The following is a 21,213-nucleotide window of genomic DNA, read 5'->3' on the forward strand; positions in this document are numbered from 1 at the left end:
ACAATTTTGTATCAAGCTAGATCCTCTTTTTTACTAACACAGTGGCATGGGAAACATTTCTGAAAAAAGGCAAATTTTCTGGTTTGTGCAGTTCAGAATAAAATTTTATTGATTAGAATTTGCGAACCAAAATACCATTATCAACAACAAACTTAACTATATAACAACTAAAGGGTCCCGTAAAGTGTGCGTTTTCATGCCAGTTAAAATGCGATTCAAACCGAAATGCTGCCTTCCCTGAACTTTGTTGTGCCAATCAGCGCGTTGATCACGACGCTATGGCCTTCGTTATACAACTTGACAGCCTCTTCAAATGTGTCCTTGTTAGACGCAGTAGTGTCGGAGAGCAGGATGCCCTTTCCACCGTATCCTTCTGACACAACGTGGTAATCGCAGTGCTAAAATTAAAACAAAATCAGGACTTTTGCGAAAGGGAAATGGAAACCACCTACAGTTAGCTGACAGGCCACATTCGTACCAAACATTGGTACTTGCTCTCTGGCGATTTGGGTCCAGCAAGCATCGTTGCCGATGAGCCCGATCACAGGAGCATTGTGCCGGCGGAAGGTGTCATACTCAGCAATGCTGTAGCCCGACGAACCATCGCCCCAAATAATCCAGACTTGCGAGTTGGGTCGGCATAATTTGGCACCAAGAGCGAATCCGCCGCCCACTCCAAGAGTCCCGAAGGCTCCAGGATCCAGCCACTGCAGCGGACCCCTTGGTCTGCATATATGAAATGAATATATTTATAGATAACCAGCTTCACGCAAGTATAATGGCAGGCTTAAAAAACAAAATGTTCAATTGGTGCGTAATAAAGAAATTATTCATGACCTCTACATTACCTTGAAAATAAATCAATAAAAAAAATTCAAAGGATATTACAAAAGGAGAGTCAAAGGAAATAACTAGAAGAATGTATTTATGATGTGAGGATGAAGTTAACAATATCAAGCATATTTGACATGAAGTAGTTAATTTCCACTGAATTTTAACAAATCCTGGTTGGTTCCATTCAAATTTTATTTTGAAATAAATAATATTCCCACAAGAACCAGGGTTCAACAGTTTTGCAGTGCGCAAAAAACCAGCTGGAAAAATCCACCATTTTTTCGAATTTATCCCCTAAAATGTCACATTTCGAGCCAAAAAATTCAGAAATTTTGGAAAATTTCGATTACAGATAGAATTTTTGGCCTATTAGTGAAACCAGTGGCATTTTTACTGATTTGTGAAATTCCCTTTTTTGGTCATCCATCATGAGAATATTTTATTTCAATAAAAAGTGTTTTGCAATGCAGTGGGTTTCTCCAGAAAATTGTGGGGTTTTGTGAACCCTGACAAGAACGGCCATTTTGCTACCATAGAGTTAGGATGCTTTCAATTTATTAAAAAAGAAAACTTGATGAGCTGGAAACTCTCCAAAAAAAAAAAAAAAAAAACAAGAATATCTGCAACGTAAAAAACATGGATGCTCAATAGTTACAAAATTACTTAATTCCAGAAATAGGAATTACTGAATTAACTTTAAAATTGTATTTTCTGATAACAGCTTTTGGCCAAATATGAATTTGTCATCCTTCATGGTTTCTGATCTACTCTCCATTTTCCTTTTATGATAAAAAAATTATTTGTTATTAAACGTGGCCTTATATTGTAAATTACCGCTTTATGAAACACCCTGGCAACACATTTTTAGTTTTTAAAGCTTTCATGAGGCCAAATAAATTTGTATTTTAAGCGATAACACATAAAAATAATTTTCAAACCTTAATATATAAGCTGCAGTCCCAACAAAGTCCCCACCGTCAGCAACTAAGATAGCATCGTCAGGCAAAAACTGCTCCAAATCACTCAGGATCTTCATAGGGTTCAAATATTTTGTGGCTGGTTCTAGGGACATCTGAAAAACAAAATGCTAATCATGCGGACCAGCACTGTAAATGTAAATTTCAACCCACTTTTTCATTCTTTTCATCTTTCTTGACATCTCTCTCCTGCAGTCTCGACACCCACGCTGGGTCGCATTTAAAATCATACAAGCACATGCCCAGCTTGTAGACAAACAAAGAGGGGTCAGCCTCAACAGCAATGGTAGGCTTCCAAAATATTCCAGCATTCTGTAAAGAGTTGATTTTAGTACTATAAATCTTAGTTAAGATAAAACCCACTTTGTGCAGCTGTTCACTATCACGATTGACAGCAATAATGGTCGCAGATTTGCTGAGGGATCTTCCGTACGAGAGGCGGAAGTCGCACACCGCTCCTGCCAAGAGAATCAGGTCGGCCTCTTTCAACGCGTCTCCTCTGTGGTGCCGCATTTGGATGGAAGACTTTCTGCCAAGCAATCCTCTGGCCATTCCGCTTAGGTAGCACGGCACTCCCAATGCTTCAAGGGACTTTCTCAAATTTTCAACGCTGTTTGGAGGAAGCAAGGCCTGGCTGCCAATCACGAAAACTGGCTTCTTGCTTTTCGAAAGAGCCTCGACGCACTTTTGCACTGAAATAAAAGGTTGTTAGAGAATGGAAATCAATCAGCTCAGAACCGCTTACTAGTTGCGTTGTCAGTCACCAAAGGCTTGATTTCAAATGGATTCGTATCTACAGGTTCCCAGGCGCCAGCAAAAAGATTGCTCAAATAATTGTTCATGTACCTGTTCACAAATTCTAAATTATATTAGGTCGGAAAATCAATTTAAATTCCTACATACCAGTTTATAATTTTCCCCATAAGTTTCTTTGAAGCAGGTACATTGAAAAGCTCACGTTTGACTAGGTCGTAAGGGTACAAAACATCAAGTGGAAATTCGACAAAAACTGGTCCTAAAGGAGAACATTGGAATTAATACAAAGAAAATTAATTAGAAACAAGAAGCTTGCCTGGTGTGCCCGATTGAGCCTCATACAGAGCCTTTTTTAGAGTTGGCACAATGTCCCTGACAGTCTTGACAGAAGCGCTGTATTTGCAAATGGAATGAAACAAGTCAATCTGGTCAATATCTTGCAGAGCCCCTCTGCCCTTCAAAATCCCGGCAGCCGCCCCTCCTGCAGGGCCACCATTAAACTATTTTTTAGAGCAGATTTTCCCATTTACAAACCAATTAGCAAGATTGGGGACTCGGCTAGTTGTGCATTCTTGACAGCTGTGACGGTGTTGGTGACTCCTGGGCCAGCGGTCACAGCTGCAACGCCTACTGTGCTATTCAGTCTGGCAACTGCATCTGCAGCAAAGACGGCAGACACCTGGAAAGTATAATTTCAGACATTTAAAAGCTTTTGACAGTAGAAACTAAATGCACACCTCGTGGCGGGTGTCAATCACTCTGATGCCAGTCTTTTCTGCTGCGACCAAGATTGGTGAGATGTGGCCACCAGCTAGCGTGAATATGAATTCAACGCCGTGCGCTTTCAGAACTTCAGCAACAAGCTCTCCACCGTGTCTCTTGGAGGTGGTGTCAACCTGTACATGAAAAATCAAGTTAAAAACGTCTTCTAGATAAAAGGGTAAAAATTATTTACCTTATGCTTCCACAAATAAATCAGGTTAAGTTTGCTGACGGCCAATCCGGCTAATATGCCGATGAACCCAAAAACAAAGAATATCACATTGTAGCAAAGGGAGCAGGAGGTGTCCACGTCTTCTTGAGTTGGATCCATCTTTGGAAAAGAACCCAGAGCACTCAATCACTGCTGTCTTTGGAATGGTGAACTCTTTTATCTTATCTTGAAACAGAAAAAATGTTATTTATAAGTTATCAACGTGCATACTCTTATTAATCAATAATCTCAAGCTATGTAATATTCAAATTGAACATTTCAAAGCCATGACACGTTGTTTCGTACAATTTCTTCCAAAATATGTAATAACATACGCACAAAAATACATAGTCCAGCTGTTTAAGGAATATTTTTCAATATTCGGTTAGATCAACAAGATTGTGGACTGATGTTATTTAAAATCTAATTTTCAAAACAGGTGGGGATTTAATTGTTTGGAATTGAGGAGCTGATTTTCGTATGATACAAACGTCTAAAAGATTTTTTTGGCCAATCACACGTAACTTACAAATATGTTTAATTTACTTTTACGGTCCTATTCCTGCGTCAGAATAATTTTGATTTTGACACAAAGGAAAAGCCTCGCAGTCCAGTTGCAAAGTTGGTCTCGGCTCTCGGTCAGTCAGTCGGACTTAGGACTACGACCGCCTTAGCGCTGCAAATTAAAACTGAAACATGTGATTTTGATTTGGTCATGTTGCCAACATAATAAAATAAAATAATGGTAAAACATTTTTATTACGAGTGCTTTTTTATTTTTACATCAACCTTCTACCTAAGAATCATGTCATTTTTAAATATATTTTACATTAAAAATAATATCTATATTTTGATTCAGAGAGAAAAATTATAAATAATAAAATTCCAAATTATTAAAGTTTTGTTTATAGCCCTGCAATTTTGCTGACAAGCCGTAACAACTATTGGTTACGCCCACTTACAGCGAGGTGAAGGTGTGCTTCACGTGTGATTTGAGTGGTTTGCATTAAATTTGTCGACGTTATTTATTATTCTCCATTTAATCACCCAATCGGCTAATAAGTGTCTGAAAATGCCGACCGTCGGCGTCAAGCGTGATCTTCTGTTTGAGGCCTTGGGCAGAACGTACAGTAAGAAATTTTTTCGAGCATGATGAAATAACCTTTAAACCTTTAAAATCCTTTTATTACATCTTTTTATACAAAAAATTTACATTCATATATTTAAAATGTTTAAATTTTCAGCGGATGAGGAATTCAACGACTTGTGCTTTGAATTCGGGCTGGAGCTCGACGAAGTTGTAAGTTAAAAAATTATTTTTGTTTATTTTTAGCAATAATCCTGTATGATTTTTATTTTACTCCAGACTACTGAAAAGCAGATGATTTCTAAAGAGCAAGGAGAAGGAAAGTCGGAAGGAGCGTCTGAAGAAGTCATTTACCGCATTGACATCCCAGCCAACAGATATGACCTTTTGTGTTTGGAGGGACTTGTTCTTGGGTTGAAAGTCTTCCACGGAAAGTATGCGTGACGGTTTTAAATGAATTTCAAACCAATTTAATGCATGATATTTAGGATGGAAATGCCCCGGTTCAAAACTACGAAGCCCAAAAAATTGGAAAAGCTGATAATCAAACCAAACGTAAGCTGGAAAGTAGTATTATTTAAGTACAAACTCTATAGTATTATTTTAAATATTTCAGACGGCTCTAATTAGACCACATGCTGCTGCTGCAATCTTGAGAGGAGTGTCCCTCAACAAGGCTTCCTACAACAGTTTCATCGATCTTCAGGACAAACTTCATCAGAACATTTGTAGAAAGCGAACCTTGGTTGCAATTGGAACTCACGACTTGGACACCATTCAAGGACCTTTTGTTTACGATGCGCTGCCTCCAAAAGACATCAAGTTTGTTCCTTTGAATCAGGAGAAAGAGTACAATGCTGAACAACTGATGGAACTATATTCGGTTAGAAATAATTTTGGGGTTAGTCTTTTCACCACCATTAAATTAAATTCTAAATCTTTCAGACGCATGCTCAACTTAAAAACTACCTGCCAATCATCAGAGACAGTCCCGTCTATCCAGTAATTTTTGACAAGAATGGTGTGGTGTTGTCCATGCCTCCAATCATTAATGGCAACCACACTAAAATTTCCCCCGACACCAAAAACATCTTCATTGAAGTCACAGCCACGGACTTAACCAAGGTAAACTCCTTCTTCTTTTGTCTTGCCCACAAACTAACAGCAAATTTCAGGCCAAGGTTGTTTTGGACACCCTTGTTTGCATGTTCAGCCAATACTGTTCGAAGCCTTACGAGGTTGAACTCTGCGAGGTAGTTTACCCAGATGGCAAAACCATGATTTCTCCTGAGCTAGCCTACAGAACTGAAACCATCGATGCTGACAAAGCCAACACATACATAGGATTGAAGTAAGGGATTGTGTTTAAATTAGAGCGTCCATCGCGATTATTTTTTTGGTTTGGCCCAGTCCCAGGAAAATGTTTTAATTTTTTTCAGGAAAGCTCAACCGATAGAATAACTTCCCAGGAAATCCCGACTTGCTCGTCATCCCGTGCAAATATCCCAAAAATTTTAATGTTGAGGGAAATGTGTCAAATTTTATTTTTGAATTTAAAATAATCATCTTTATCTTGTTTCCCTTCTCTTGTGCATGTTATCAAATTTTACCATGGGAGCAGTTCAGGCAAATTTGGACATTTGGAGGTCGATTGGACATTGGCCAGGATTTTTGGCGTTGAAATATTTACATGCCACTTAAATTTGCTTAACAAATTACTGCTTGTTAATTTCTGGTTAAATTCCAAGTTCGAAGCTCAGAAATGGGAGCGTTCCCTATTTATTCGTCACCTCAAAAATTCTGTGAATGAAAGGTGGATTGTAACTCTTGACTGTGTTCCTCATTCCCAAGCTTCAAACCTGGAATTTCTACATCTATTAAGAAGTATTTCAAGTAAATATTAATGTCACCAGTGTCATGTAAAAATTTAAACGCCTAAAAATCCCATCAGATTGACCTCCATATTTTGTATTCGCCTGGAACTGCTCTCTGGGATACCTGTCCCGAAAAAAATACCCGATTCTCACATGAAAGGTCAGGAACCAAATTTCCTGGGTATTCCCGGGTACCTAAAAATTTCCCGATATCGATGGTCGCTCTAATTTAAATTGCCTTGTCGCTGATCTATATCACTTAATAATTGCTCCTCAGGGAATCGCCTGAGAGCATCGCCAAACTTTTGAGTAAGATGTGCTTGGGAACAAAGGCAAAGAGTGGCAAAATAGATGTGGAAATTCCTCCCACAAGGCACGACATTATTCACGCGTGCGACATTTTCGAAGATGTTGGGATCGCCTATGGATACAACAATATTCCAAAGACCCTGCCCACCGCCGCAACAATTTCGCAGCAGTTTCCTTTGAACAAACTGTCTGACCAACTGAGGGGCGAAGTCGCTCAGGCTGGATTCACCGAAGCCCTCACCTTCTCATTGGTATTTTTCAAATAAATATTGCATCTGCGGTGAAATAATTTTTCAAATTTTAGTGCTCCATCGATGACATTTCAAGCAAACTGTCACTGAATATAGAAAAGCTGTCTGCGGTGCACATTTCGAACCCAAAAACCCTTGAGTTCCAAGTGGCTCGCACCACTTTGTTGCCGGGTCTGCTGAAGACGATCGCCGCAAACCGCAACATGCCTCTGCCCATTAAGGTGTTTGAGGTGTCTGACGTCATCTTCAAGGACTTATCCACTGGTCTGAGCAAATATAAATATTTCCCAAAATTAAACTCTAATCATTTCAATTGGAAAATAGAGGTTGGAGCGAGAAACGAACGACGCATGTGCGCTGTCTACTATGACAAAACCTCTGGCTTTGAGGTTGTGCATGGCCTGCTGGACCGCGTAATGCAGCTTCTCCAAGTGCCTTTCAAAACCGATGGCACTGGCTACCACCTGGAGCACGCTGAAGGTTGGTTTGTCCTTATGCATTTTACTGGAATAATTAATGTCTATTTTCCCAGATCCTACTTTCTTCCCTAAAAGATGTGCAAATGTCATTTTTGATGGCAAGGTTATTGGAAAAATTGGCGTGTTGCACCCAGAAGTCATCACAAAGTTTGAACTGACCATGCCTTGTTCTGCTGTTGAAATCAACATTGAACCTTTCTTATAATGTTATTCATTTTACTGCAACACCAATAAAAATGTTTTTTTTCTGAATATTTAAACCACGTTCTTTAATTAAAAAATAATACCCTCTCCCTGCAAACAGTAATTATGTTGGCAAAACTATTATGACTATGAATATTAAAAATTTAAATGGTTGAGAAATGTTTAAATCATCGTTTTAGGATTACTTTAATGTATTTTCTTCATAATAAAATGTTCACATGACGATTAATAAATTATTTTATGTCTGTTAAGAAAATCAAATTTTATCGACGTTATTGTTGTAATTTACATAATTTAAATTAAACTTATTTTAGCTATGTACTTGAGAATTTCACAATAAATACGGTATTTTCGTGTGTTAAAGTTAAGGCCAGCTTAAGTTTCCCTAATATAGTTTCTTGCGCGGTCAAAAGGTCGTGGGAAAAGACACAGGAGCGCGACATCTCGTGTCAAAGTGGGATCAACGGCACGGAGCTTGCTGCAGAAGAGTGCGACGCATCGCGGACCCTCGCCCTCTCGCGATCTTTGCGCGAACCATGTGACTCGGGCTGCTTGCCCATAGTTTACAGTTTTCCATTCAATATGGCTTGTAGAGAGCAGCACAAACATTGATATTTTGGAAAGCTTTGCCAAATTTAGCTAGTTAACTTTTGCAAGTCAACTGCGCTTTCATGTAATTCCGTGGTGACCGTTCGACCGGCAGAAAATTCGATTTGCCATTAAGGATGCATCAGTGGAGCCCTGTCTGATTTTTTGAGCGGTTCAGCAGACGAGAAAGTGAATTTATAAGTGTAGGTCACGCATAGCTATGCCTTGTTTTTATTTTCATCTAAACAGCGCACCTATGAGCGCTTTAAATGACCGAATTTAGTTACGATTTGCACGTTGAGAGAAACCACGACTATCCTTCAGACTGAGTGTGCATTCGTTTCCGAATGTGTCTGTTTTTGTGATTGTTTTGACGGCTACTTGGAGCCTTTTAATGTGACTGAAGTGCAGTGCGTATCGTCGCTGTTCACACGGTTTGACTCATACACTCGAATGCATTTGCAGGCGAGCATGTCGAGCAAGTACAAATTCTACACGGGCCGAGGCCGCGGGTCATCGAGAGGTAAGCCAGTGCCCACAACAAACATCACCTTCGGCAACAACGTCCTCGAGATCCAGAACAACAAAAGACCCACGGCAGCCAAATCTGCCGGCACCGTCGGTCGCTGGGGAATCACGTCCTTCACGTCACTTCGCAGCGTTAGTTCGAATGGTAAATTTTACATATTGGTGCATTATTTGCGTGCTAATATCAATTTATAAAAATGTGGAAGGTTCCGAGAGCGTTGCTTCAGAGGCGACAAACAAGAGGAAAGTAGCAGAGTATCCTCCTGCCGGAGCAGCATCGCCATATCCAAGTGTGGCGCCGAAAGCAGCTTACCGACCACGAAAGTTTTTCAAAAGCAGGAACGCGGACAAGGAAGGCGAATCTCAGACAAGCACGCCTGCGGTCTATGGAGGGCCAAACAATGCCAGAAACACTGTCAATCAGTATCAGCCCACACCCAGGCCCCAACCAATACCTGACAAACCAAGAATCAGGTTGGTTTTAAATTTTTGGAGTTAACTGGTTTTGTTAACTGTGATTCTAACGCAGTGATGCTTCGGTTGAGTCCAACCTATCCAGCGAGGCGAAACCGCCAATAAAGCTCAGGATATTCACAACCAAAGGTACATCACAAATCGTCAGTGGAACTGAGGAGAGCGGAGACGAGTCAAACGATGCTTCCTCGCCTGTGCATGACCAAGATGATGAGGATGAGGAGATGGTAAGATTTTAATGTCCTCCTGCGCATTTTGAATTTTAGAAGAAAACATAATGTAATTAATGTATTAATTCAGGCACAGGATGATGAGGAGGACAAGTGTTCCTTTCGTGCCCAAGCTGAAGATCAAAATCCGCCTGCCGCCCAGGAGGTACCCGACGAGATTGAGATGGCAATGAGCCGCATCCACGAAGTTGCTGAGCAGAGGGAGGCCGCCAACGGCCAGAACTTCCAGCAGATCGAGGCCAGCGACAAAGCGACGCTGGAGGAAGCGGACGCGCTGCTGAGCAACACCTTCGTTGACTACTCCACTACAGAGAAGCTGCTGATCGACCCGAAGCAAATCCTGCCAACGCCGACGTCGTCTTCAAAGAACATCGCCAACGACTGGTACTCTGACAATGAGGAGGAGGAGGAGAACTCGACGCCCATGCCAGTGCCAGACGTGGCTCCGCAAGTGCCTATGCAGTCAGCCGCGCCGGTGGAAATCGCACAACCCACTGAGCCAGAGGAGTTGCACGAGGAGCACTACTCGCAGCCGGAAGTTCACAACGCGGAGAAGAAGGGCAGCATCTTCAAGAGCAGGAGGCTCTTGAGCAGCGGACCAAAGAAGAGACTCTTTGCCCTCTATAAGCACAAGTGGAGTGACGACAAGGAGGAGAAGGAAAAGGCAGCCCTGGCCGCCACAACGTCGCAAGCCACCAGCGAGAACAAGCTGGACGCCTCTGTGTTTGACGAAGACTTTGGCGAGACGCCCGTCCTCACCAGGACGGTTAAGCGAGTCGCGGACACGAGTGGCGACAACGAGGAAATCACGGGTTTCCGGTGCAACAAAGCTGCCAGAGAGGTAAACTATACTAAACTAATGAGGCGCTAAAAATAGTTTTGACTTGACATTGCGTTGAATAGGGTTCTCACTTTCAAATTCAATATAAATAGGAGAAGTCACTAGCAACGTGGCTAAAGCTTATCAAATTTCCTTAAACAATTAAGGCAAGTGGTGAGCATTTTCTGCCTTCTGAAAACCGCGATATATTTTGCTTTAATTGTAATTTTCCTCACATTTCACAAACATTAATTTAAGTCATACAAGGAAACATATTTTAGCCTTGTTATTAAATAAATGGTGTGAACAGGATTTTTTAAGTGAAATTAAAAATATGCATGTTAATTTTCATACCAAAATGTCAAGTAAGTGCGGGCTGGATGCCAGCATTTCAGAAATGCCTAGCGTTTCAATAAAAAGATCCCAGTGTGAAGTTAATAAAATGAGGTGGTGTATTCTTGGATTGAGCTTCTTAGCCAGGGTAATTGTTATTGGGACTCTTACGCAATTAGGGGGTCGCCCAACTAAGAATAGAAACCGATTCCCATTTGCCTATTTTTCACAGTGGTCAAACTATAATTTTCAACATTGCTTTCAGTACTACACTGTTGTGCGGGATGTGAAAAATGCTCACCAAATTCAAGAGACTGGAGAATTCTACGTGTTTAACGACGACGTCGACTACATTTTGGACTCTCTGGCGGACAACAACCCCATCGCGACCAGGTGTTTGTCGGCCATCTCGCTCGCTTCCAAGTGCATGATCCCCGCGTTCCGCATGCATCTGCGGGCGCACAACGTGGTGGCCAAGTTCTTCAGCGCGCTGCACGACGCAACCTCCGATCCGGTAAGTTTTCCAGCTTGTCCGATGCACAATGTGGAAATTTACGCCTCTCGTCGCTGCCCGCAGAGTCTCGCCTTGTGCACGGCCACAGTCATGTTCGCCATGAGCCAGGATCAGTTGGCCATGGACCTGGAGAGGTCCAGCTTGGAGCTGATGCTCAATTTGCTGGACACGGATGCCAACTACGCCAACGCCTTGGACGCGCTGGTGCAGGAGGGCATAAGTTGCTCGCAGCTGGAGAAGAACAAGCAGAAGGTCAGAGAGGTGTGCGAGGACATCAAAAGCAAGGGCCACGCCAAGCATCTCAATCTGGACAACATCACGGTAATTTATTAATTCAATCAAGTTGCTTGCCGGAATCATTTCACTCTTTGTTTGCAGGTTGGAAACTTGGCCATGGAAACTTTGCTGAGCCTCACTTCCAGAAGGGCCGGCGAGTGGTTCAAAGAGGAGCTGAGGGACCTCGGTGGACTGGAGCACATTGTCAAAACCGTGTCTGCCTGTTGCCACGCGCTCTCAGCGAGAGAGCCCACGATCTGGAGCGAGTCTGACCTGGCCAAGATGAAGAAGGCTGACCGGTGTCTCAGGGTTTTGTTCAATGTACGTTCAATTTCTTGACAATCTCTTCCAAACTGACTCTTTAATTTGTACTTCAGCTGACAAGCAAGAACCTGGACAACCAACTCTACCTGCTCACCTATGAAGGTGGCCAAATTATTCCTATATTGCTCAAGCTGCTGAATTTGTGTCTGCTTGAAATTCCTCTCAATCCTATATCCACCGATAAGGAGAGCCTGTCGACCACCGTTCGAGAGACACTGCTCTCCGTAACTAAATTCCTAGTTGATCTCACTCACAATTCTGACGGCAAAGGTAATAAAATTGGCTCGTCTGCTAATTAAAATGAGCTCTAAATTTACCACGGATTGTAGCCCTTGGCAGCCAAATGCTTGGCGAGCAGCCATGCATCGTGGACATGTGTTTGACTTGTGTTCTGCGACTTCCGCACTACTACCCAGAGGAGAAGCAGTTTGACGTCATGGTTGTGGTAGGTCCAAGCAAGCACAGATAATGATGAAAGATGAGTACTCATTGCCAATTTTGACCAGGGTCTTTGTATGCTCATCAACATGGCGGAAGCACCCGTGATCAACCGAGAGCTGATCATGAATTCTGTGACGCCACCAGACTTTGAAAAGCCTTACTTGCGTAATTAAATTAATTTTTTGCAGTCCTTAAATTTTTTCTAATCGTTTCGATTGCAGCGCCTCAAACTGCTATTGACGCCCTCATTGAGCTCTTCATGAAAAATGAAGCTATTGCCAAGATCGAGGAGGCAAACACAGACACAATCCTTGACTCCAAGAAAGAGGAGATCATTCCTAAGGAGGAGCAGGCCACCAAAACGCCAGACGAAATTTTCAACGACATCGTTGAGAAACGTAAGCGTGTTTATCTTTTATTTTTGTGATTTAGTTACTAATTGATTTTTAAATTTGTGCAGTGCTTCAAAAGGCTGGCAGGAACATGGAATGCAATTTGATCCAAGCGTACATTTCCATGCTGATAACTTACCTGGTTATGGATAATAAGGTACAGATCGAAAGCTGCCGAGTTATTAAAATAGTCCTGACGCAACCTTTGTTTTTCAGAACTACGAGTTCCTTGTTCGGGAGAAACTGCCAGAGAAAAACTTCCAGTCCATGCTTAAAGTTCTCAAGAAGTTTGTCAACTTCATGGTCCTAACTATCTCGGTGAGTAAATGATAATTTTAGAGTGAGTATTTTTGACCAAATTTCCTGCTCTCCAGACTGTCAGCAAGAGTCGCAGCATAGTTGACACTGAGAGACTGATAGAGTACCTGAAAACAATCGATAGAGACCACATAAAAGAGGAGGTGGAAGAGGCCTGCTGAGACCTGCCTCCAGATGCCGAGGACTGCGGCCAAACCTAGTTTGGCCGTCTCTCGAGCATCTGCGTCGTCAGAATTGAATTCAGCTGTGCAGACGTGGACATGATTAGAGTGTGCCCAAAGTGAACTCTAAAATGAACTCAAATTACCAGAAAGCTGCTCATGGAGTGAAATTCATTACCTATTATTATTACTAGTTGATTAATTAAGTTATTGCCATAGACTAGTGTATTTAAAAGTATTGATAAGCGATGCTAAAGTTGTACATATTATCAACTAAAATCGTAAGAGCTCATTCCACTCGGCAATCTATGTAATATTACATTGTATTTTGCACAACTAGCGTTGCGAGAAAGTGTTTTAAGTTATCGTTTTTTCTACCAAATCGTTTTTTTTTGCTGAGCGTTGAGCCATCAATTTTGCCGGATCAGGGCGCTTAGATGCTTTGTACATATATTCTCGTAATAAATTAATGGACACAAATTTTCAAACCAATCGTTTGTTTTAATCTTAATAAAAATACCACCTTCATTGCACATTACGCTCTCCAGCCAGTGAATTTAAATTGTGAGGTTGCTTAGGTTATTTTGCGGTTAGTGGTTTGAATGATTTAAGGTGGGGCTCAAAAGACAAAAAAGAGTAATAAATTGAAGCCTAGTAGTGATTTTATTTTTAAAAAAGCGGAACACGTCCTTTTTTAATCATCATGATCACACTGATACATTAAAGTCATTGTTTATTTTTTCATGTAGGAAACTTACACAACAGCCTATTTAGACCTATTTTTAGTCAGCCAATGACTTTTATATCTTTATTAAAACTGACGTATCAATCTGAGGAAATTATCATTTTGATTTCAAATGCTTATACTTTGTTCCTATACCAAGACAAGACAAAAAAAATATTGAAAATATATGAAATTCTAATTCTTGTGAAATATTGCGGAAAATGGGCAATTGAAGTGCTGTATGCCCCAAAAATTAGTAATTCTTAAAATTTGAGACTGTTCCTTCAATTTTTTAGCGTTACAAACAATTCAGTCGGCACAATTTGATTTAATTCAACAATGTTGGTGTTTAATACTTACAATTAGCTTAATAAATCAATGAATAATGACTAAGACAAGAAGTCCACGTTCCACAAAGGGAAGATTTGAGATCAAAATTACTTTGCCCTGATGGACTCGGCCTGGAAAGTTTTGACATACTCCAGAATGAAGGTTTTAGCCCTGTCAGCCATCTCGAAGTGCTGCCAGTCGGGACTGTAGGGGTAGTCTGAGCATTTCGAGGCGAACGGACGCTGCTTACAGGTGTGGTAGATGGACTGGAAGATGTAGATAGGTTTCTCGAAGGGGAAGGTAAGTGGCACGCAGCAGTGCACCAGGAAGGAGAAGTTGTTCCACTCGAGCAGGAAGGTGGACTTTGTGAAATTTTTCGTGTCCGTTTCTATTAGTGCTCGTCCCATCAGGCCAACGAGAGAAGTCAGAAAATTTTTCCTGTGATTCACTCCACCTACCACCTGGCAAAAGGGTAAACAATCTTAGCTTCCATGTCATCAGGTTATCTTGAACAAACCATTCCAATTCTCCGGTCCAGCTGTTTCCTCAGCATTTCCACGTACTCTGGCAGCGTCTGCTTGCGGTCGGCCTGGATGTTTGGAAATTTGACGTCTTTTTCCTGTCCAAGGATGAGCTGCATTCTCGGAGACAGCACAAGCTTGGACGTCTGGCGATCGCCAACCAACGTAAACAGCACGCTGGCCAAAATTTCCCGCTGCCGTCTATCCAGGGGCGGTAGAAGAAGCTCAGGCACTTTGGACATGTCCACTGCGAGGCGGACCAGCAGGTTCACTTCATTGCCCGCCCGAATGATCAGTTCGATGTCACTCTCGGCTACCGTTTGCGACTCCAGCAGATTGATCACTTTGAAGGCAACAGATTGGTCTGTCATTTCTCTCAATGCGTTCAACTGGAAAATGAATTTTGTTGAATGGAACGATTCTTATTATAGCAAGAATTCATGTTCATACTTGGTACTTTCTAAAGGCAAACAGGAGTTCCTCTACAACATTGGCCAAGGCTTCCTGATCGGTACTGTCCCAGTTGGCCAAACTGGGCAACAGCTTTTCTAGTGCCTCAGAGTCCATCGTTTTGAGAAAACTTCCATCTGATCTCTCATACTTTGTGTCTGTAGCCTACATAAATAATTCAATGCAATTAAGACATTCAATACTGAGTATAAATCAATACTTACTCTGCAGAAAATAAATTGAGGTGGACTTTCTGGTTCTTGAGAGTCAAACAAAATGTACCAATGCAGGATGTCATTCACGTAGGGAATTTCGAGAAGGAACCTTTCCGTTTTTTCGTTGCCACCCTCTTGGTTGTGACTACCACTAGGCAGCTTGGACGCTCTGATGTAGCCATTGAAGGTACCTGCTCGTTGCAATCAAAGGTTAACTCAGGGGTTATCCAGACTGAAAATATGTACCTGTTTTCCCTAGTGAAATGCAATAATCAGCAAATTGGTGTTTAACTTCTGCCATCGTCTCGGACGGCACAGGCATTTCCGATTCTTTGATAGGCTTCACCATGTGATTACGATTTTATCAACATCCAGAATCCAGACAAAAATGATGATGAGCTAACAGATATTTCTAAGAATTTAAACGATACAAAGATTACACTGCAAACGACAATAATGGCATGAAGCAGAAAGATAAACAAACAGAAAACAGAAGTTGTAGCAGTGAAAAAGGCGTGGTCGGAAGAATGGAGGAAAGCTATCATATGATTCGCCCATTTGAATAAAAAAGAATAACCAGTGGCGGCAAAATCTGCTTCCATCGCTATCGCTACGTTATCTTGCTTAAAATGTAATTGTGCCGCTCTCATAACTCTCATTACTTTTTGTTTGCTTTGTTGAGAGTTGAAATACCTCCATTAAAACTCGTACATTTATTTTTGCTATGAGTTAATAACAGAAATATCAATTTTGCTAATTCTTTGTAAATATTTTTAATTTGGTTAACATGAGCGTGTGTCAAAACGATGCCATTATAAATAATATTACCGAAATTCAGGTGGAGCACTTGAGAGTGGAAAGTATGAAGCAATCAATCAACTTAATTTTGAAATAGCTTCTCAATTAAATTAAATACAAACACAAAAAGTTTTTAAACATCGTAATAACGTAATATAATAAGTAGTGTTTCATTTGTGATTAATGAACCATTTGTTTTTCAAGAAACTATGGAACGTTGTTAATTTTTCGGAGTCTGGTGTCTGGTGTAGCACAGCGATGGCAACCTGAAGCGACGAGCTAGAATTAAAAGTTAGGCTTAACGACAACATAAATAAAATTTCTTCTGCTTGTGTGTGGCGCGCGAGCAGCAATAAATCGCGCGCTCGGCCGTTTCGCCAGCGACTTCATTTTATTACACTCTAAGCTCATTTGCTTTGAATTTATGCTTGTAACAATTAACTAAACAGAGCAAAAGTTGCATTATCATAATTTATTATATTTCCGCGCAGGCAGCGCGCGCACTATTTTATCTTCTAAGCTTTCTGCAATTAGTGAGATAAGTTTAAAAACAAGCCTTAATTACCACTGTCTGGGGCAAAGGCACTCCACATCCGCGAGAAAGAGACCCATAATTTGACTAACTATATATTCTATCTTTTAAATAGTCAAGTTTCTAAAAATGCAGTGATGAAATTTACTATTTTTAAATGCTGACTGAAGAATGACACGAAATTAATGCTTTCTAAATGGTGTTTTAGCTGAATTGTCCTTTGGAAATGTGGTGCAAAGCAATCTAAGTAGATTTAATTTAAAATATTTTATCCTCGAGAGGGATTTTCAAGTAATTTAACTTTTAACTACCTTAAAAAATTAGGAAAGTCTTTTTTCCCGGGTCGGAAAAGGCCATCTGAGATGTTTAGACTGATTCCTTTTTTTGCAATTATCTGAGTGCAATTCAAATGAAACGATTTTGCTAAAAATATGCTAAAAACCAGCGGGGACCAGATTCGTGCGACACGCAAATATGGCGTCCGGTGGAGTATGGCGCGAAAAAACGGTCACGTGAAAATGCGCGAAAAAAACCAAGCTAACGTCAATATTGTGACATAAATTTGCATTACTTGTACTAATTGTGTCTTTTGGGTCTTGAAAAAACTCTTGACACTCGTACGGCAATCCAAAGAGAGCTTTTTGTTTTCCACATTCACACGCCATCTTGGATCTGCGCAGTGCGAACCAATTTTATCGCACATCTGGACCCCGCTGCTAAAAACTTTTCTCCAGAAACTCCTATTTAATTAAGGCTTTAAACAAAGATAATTTAACTGAAAATTCTGGAACAACGCCTTTTAAGATGTCTAAACTTGGAAAAAATAACGAAATATAAATGGAATATTAAAGTAAATTTTGAAATATTCGTTTCACGATATAAGCTATTTTCCATAGAGGAATTTCCTCCATTTTCATTTTGACTGTGAGATATATTTTTTATCACCACGGGTGAGCATCGTCAAGCGAGCGGCAGAGTACACAAACGCAATCATGGTGGTTGGTGGTGCGGGGCGGCATTCGGGCGAGTACAGCTCGCGGCCTTTTTGCCGACACACATGCATTTCGACGGAGAGAGAGAGAGAGAAGAGTGGAGAGATGAGTCGTCGTAGTGCCGTGTGTGATGATGGCTGGCGTTGCCGGAGGGCGTAATCTCGGTGTCATCGCCAGGAATCTTTTCTGCATCGCGATTACCCAGAGTGACATGTCGTGATGAACTCCGCCCGCCCGGCGCTGCGTCCTCGCTCGCGTGTGCAGCGTAGGCAACCGGTGGGACACGGCCGACGCAAAGGTTGCCTGCTCACGCGGATGACAGCCGCCGCGCCGCTCTTTAATTAGTTTTGAATGCGACGCGTGTCAGCCAAGCTTTGCATTTTGCCCGACAAACTCGTAATTTGCCATGAACGCGCTGCACGGGGCAAAACTACAAGCGAATTTATTATTTGATAATGTTCACATTCAAGTGGTGTTTGCATTATGATGTTTATTTAAACACTGGAAACGATGAAAAATAATTAAATCTGCCATCAAGAGTAATATTCACTCTGTAGATTTTGGAAAGCTCCGTTAAAATTAAAATAAAATATTCACTTCACTGATTCTGAGTAAAAATGAGCAGATTGTTAACCTTTTTTAAAAACCACTCTTTCCGAAAGCAAGTAAACATACAACCACTATTTTTATGAGCACAGTTTTAGTAAAAAAGGTATAATTTAGTTAGCAAATGTGATTTTACGGATTTCACAGGTTGAATGAATTTCTGACTTTTGCAGGAGATGCTTGAAAGTTCGATTAGGAGCGATTTCAACCCAGTTTGAGGGGGTTGAAGAAGGGGGTGAACTCTGAAAATGATTTTTTGCATCAGGGGGTGTCTTGATGAGCCGAAAAGGTGTGAAGCTTTTCGATTACATCAATTAGAACCCGAATTTCAGTAGCATTCTGTGTTTGACAGAGTTCACAACCTTTGTGCCAGGCAAATCTCGAGTTCTTAATCTTTTTACTTGCAAAAATCGCACGCTGTTCGACTCGTTTAGACTTAAGCTATTTAGCAAAGCAGTTTCAGGGGGTCATCCTCTTCACTCCTATTTTGCAACCCTCAAAACCACGTGAATTTCATGCTTTGCCCACTAAAGGTTGACATGAAACAATCCTGAAAATACTATGAGTGGATTTTCATGGAATTTTAATTAGCTTTGGTACATGAAAGACAAGATTATGTCATTTCAAGTAAAATGTTAATGCTTCCGGAAGAACAGATTTTCTATTTACAGCCCCTGCTAATAATAAAAAACATGCGATTTTAATATTATCCTCAAAAATAAATCTAAAATTTCATTAAATAAATTTTAGCAACTAAAACAACACCAAATTCAGTAGCTTCTAGGTGGCAAAAAATGTATACAAACGCAGTTCAGTGTATGAGCTAAATTCCAGCCAGTATATATTAACACTCAGCTTCCATTCCTTCAAACGAATCAAAGCCTTTCCTTTTAAACAACGCGTCTTTCTTGTGTTTATTATTTATCCGTGCATGCAGCTTCTTAATATGTATTCAAATTCAGTCGCGAACAAAGGAGATAAAAGGTTGCCTGCTGTGCAAGCGAGAGAGGTAATGCAATGCCGAGTATTAAAAAGCCGTCGGTTGGTCCTTTGTGTGTTCACCGGGGTGTAAAGTGAGCAGGGAGAAAGTAACAAACCACGCGCTTATTACGCGCAGCAGGCAAAAAGGCCTTAAGGTTAAAACCAAACGGCGCAGATGAACTCGCTCTTGCGAACATCGCATTCGAGCCGCGAGACGAACGAACAAAATGCCGACTTCACAGATCGGCGGAATCACTCGTCTGTTTCTTTTGCGGCGGCGGTAATCGAAAGGGTGCCTTTTTGCCCTTTCGCGGTGGCGCAGGATTAAATTCAAATATTAAACGTGCTTGCATGTGTAAGTCGCTTTGAGCCGCAGCTTCTATTCCCCTATAACAAGGCGTACTTAAACGGTGTTTCACCAAAGCCTATTTGTGTCTTACTTGGTGCTCGCCATAAGAAGCCTAAAACCTAATTGTTTCTTTTTTCTAAATTTTAATTTAAAAATCACCTAGAAAATAGATAAGTTAGTAATGCTTCTTTGCTGAGTATTTACCATAAGGAATAAAAGTGGCCTCGTGTGCACGAATTGCAATGCAAACCAGCAGGTTTGCAAAATTAGTAAAACTGTTTTGCTAACATGAAAAAATTAAGCTAAAATTATTTCTGTATTGCAGCATTCTGTCTCTCCGATTTTCCTTTGTTTCTCCCTAACCCTGCTTACATAAACTATCTCAACAGCATACCCTAAGGTGACCTGGATAAATCTTATGATTTATAAAAAATATAATCAAAAGAATATTGCTATAAACAATTTTCGCATTTTTCCTTCTGCACTGCATATCAAAAAGTGCACATACCACCAAGACTCACAATCAGTCTTAGTCTGATTAAAATATGTGTATTTATCTGTGAATAAGGGACTCTAAAATACACCAGTTGTATAAGCCCTTAGTGTTTGAAGCCGCCAACAGATGGCGCCACCGTATGCTTTCGTAATAAATTTAATTTTAAGGCTTTTCCGCTGCGATTTCAGACTTAATCTAGTTACTCTGCATTCTTCACTTAATAGGCTTTCTTTTGACGTGTTTAAAACCAAAATCGGTTCAGCCAATCGCCGTAGAATCGTAAAAAACTATTTTTTGAAATATAAAATCTTTCCCAAAGATTCTACGGCGAATGGTATGACTGATTTAGGTTTCCAGGACGTCAAAAGAAATCATATTAAGTGAAGAATTCACAGTGGCAGGATTTAGTCTGAAATCACAGCGGAAGTGCATTAAAATTAAATTTATTACAAAGTGGCGCCATCTGTTGGCGGCTTCAAACACTAAGGGTTTATGCAACTGGTAAATTGAAGCAGAAAAATATTTTTTACATGATTTTAGAAGGTTTTAAGTAAGGTTCAGTTGACTTAATATTGCAAAATTTAGATTCCTATATGCTGCATGATGGCTAGAAGCTTTTGGAAAATTTATGCCCACTGTTTAAATTACACAGAATGAAAACCCTTTTAGTAGGAATTAAGTTAAGAAGGGTATTCAGACACTCCTGTGGCTTTTCATTTTCAGACGAACAGAGGAAACTGAATTACATCTACATTTCCGGATTGTAGAGAATCCCGACAGTTCGCAAAGCTTGAAATTATATCGATGTCCATCGCAGAGATCGGGCAGAGTTTGAGGCAAAGCCAAATTGACAGCTAACCGCTCTTTTGATGTTTGTCTGCAGGTGATTTACAAGCGTTGCGGCTTCCTCCTCTGCCGCACTCAAAAGCAAACATACAATTATATTCTGCGAACCATTTCAGCACTCATGTATGAAATAATGGCGCTCTAAGTGCAAAAGCGAGTGGATAATTTTCCTTTGAGACATCAGCGCGGCTTGATTAGCCGCAGTCGGCAGCTCGGCAATGCAGATATGA

At 40.8% G+C, this 21,213-nt stretch overlaps 4 protein-coding genes across 6 annotated transcripts; 2 read left to right on the forward strand and 2 right to left on the reverse strand.

The window, feature by feature from the left end:
* Nucleotides 1–74: 74 nt before the first annotated feature.
* LOC135948027 (2-hydroxyacyl-CoA lyase 2-like) lies at nt 75–4,210 on the reverse strand. Of its 3 annotated transcripts, XM_065497079.1 has the most exons (12): nt 4,087–4,206; nt 3,523–3,726; nt 3,305–3,463; nt 3,102–3,246; nt 2,884–3,048; nt 2,715–2,826; nt 2,557–2,657; nt 2,175–2,503; nt 1,965–2,123; nt 1,773–1,906; nt 453–726; nt 75–398 (listed from the first exon to the last, which is right to left on the reverse strand). In XM_065497079.1, exons 2-12 carry the CDS (start codon nt 3,658–3,660, stop codon nt 216–218), a joined length of 1,899 nt encoding a protein of 632 aa, XP_065353151.1. In that variant the 5' UTR covers nt 3,661–3,726; nt 4,087–4,206; the 3' UTR covers nt 75–215. The 3 variants fall into 3 exon arrangements, with proteins under 3 accessions (XP_065353151.1, XP_065353149.1, XP_065353150.1); XM_065497077.1 differs by having other exon boundaries at nt 1,965–2,503; nt 4,087–4,210; XM_065497078.1 differs by having other exon boundaries at nt 1,965–2,503; nt 3,523–3,660; nt 4,087–4,183.
* A 308-nt stretch (nt 4,211–4,518) lies between these two features.
* beta-PheRS (phenylalanine--tRNA ligase beta subunit) lies at nt 4,519–7,794 on the forward strand. Its single transcript, XM_065497246.1, has 11 exons — nt 4,519–4,670; nt 4,785–4,840; nt 4,907–5,061; nt 5,116–5,182; nt 5,244–5,510; nt 5,573–5,752; nt 5,803–5,978; nt 6,779–7,061; nt 7,115–7,325; nt 7,386–7,541; nt 7,594–7,794. The coding sequence occupies exons 1-11, from the start codon at nt 4,613–4,615 to the stop codon at nt 7,743–7,745; spliced, it is 1,761 nt and encodes a 586-aa protein (XP_065353318.1). The 5' UTR covers nt 4,519–4,612; the 3' UTR covers nt 7,746–7,794.
* Nucleotides 7,795–8,192: 398 nt separating this feature from the next.
* Nucleotides 8,193–13,635, forward strand: wapl (wings apart-like). The gene is made up of 15 exons (XM_065490853.1): nt 8,193–8,535; nt 8,798–9,005; nt 9,067–9,334; nt 9,390–9,561; nt 9,635–10,405; nt 10,983–11,231; nt 11,295–11,552; nt 11,610–11,828; nt 11,885–12,101; nt 12,161–12,276; nt 12,338–12,437; nt 12,494–12,670; nt 12,733–12,821; nt 12,881–12,982; nt 13,039–13,635. The coding sequence occupies exons 2-15, from the start codon at nt 8,804–8,806 to the stop codon at nt 13,141–13,143; spliced, it is 3,045 nt and encodes a 1,014-aa protein (XP_065346925.1). The 5' UTR covers nt 8,193–8,535; nt 8,798–8,803; the 3' UTR covers nt 13,144–13,635.
* A 152-nt stretch (nt 13,636–13,787) lies between these two features.
* LOC135948358 (BRISC and BRCA1-A complex member 2-like) lies at nt 13,788–15,855 on the reverse strand. Its single transcript, XM_065497584.1, has 5 exons — nt 15,630–15,855; nt 15,393–15,574; nt 15,169–15,333; nt 14,715–15,107; nt 13,788–14,658 (listed from the first exon to the last, which is right to left on the reverse strand). The coding sequence occupies exons 1-5, from the start codon at nt 15,730–15,732 to the stop codon at nt 14,305–14,307; spliced, it is 1,197 nt and encodes a 398-aa protein (XP_065353656.1). The 5' UTR covers nt 15,733–15,855; the 3' UTR covers nt 13,788–14,304.
* Between the last annotated feature and the right edge of the window lie 5,358 nt (nt 15,856–21,213).

This window comes from Cloeon dipterum, chromosome 1, assembly GCF_949628265.1.
Source record: "Cloeon dipterum chromosome 1, ieCloDipt1.1, whole genome shotgun sequence".
Taxonomy (NCBI): Eukaryota; Metazoa; Arthropoda; class Insecta; order Ephemeroptera; family Baetidae; genus Cloeon; species Cloeon dipterum.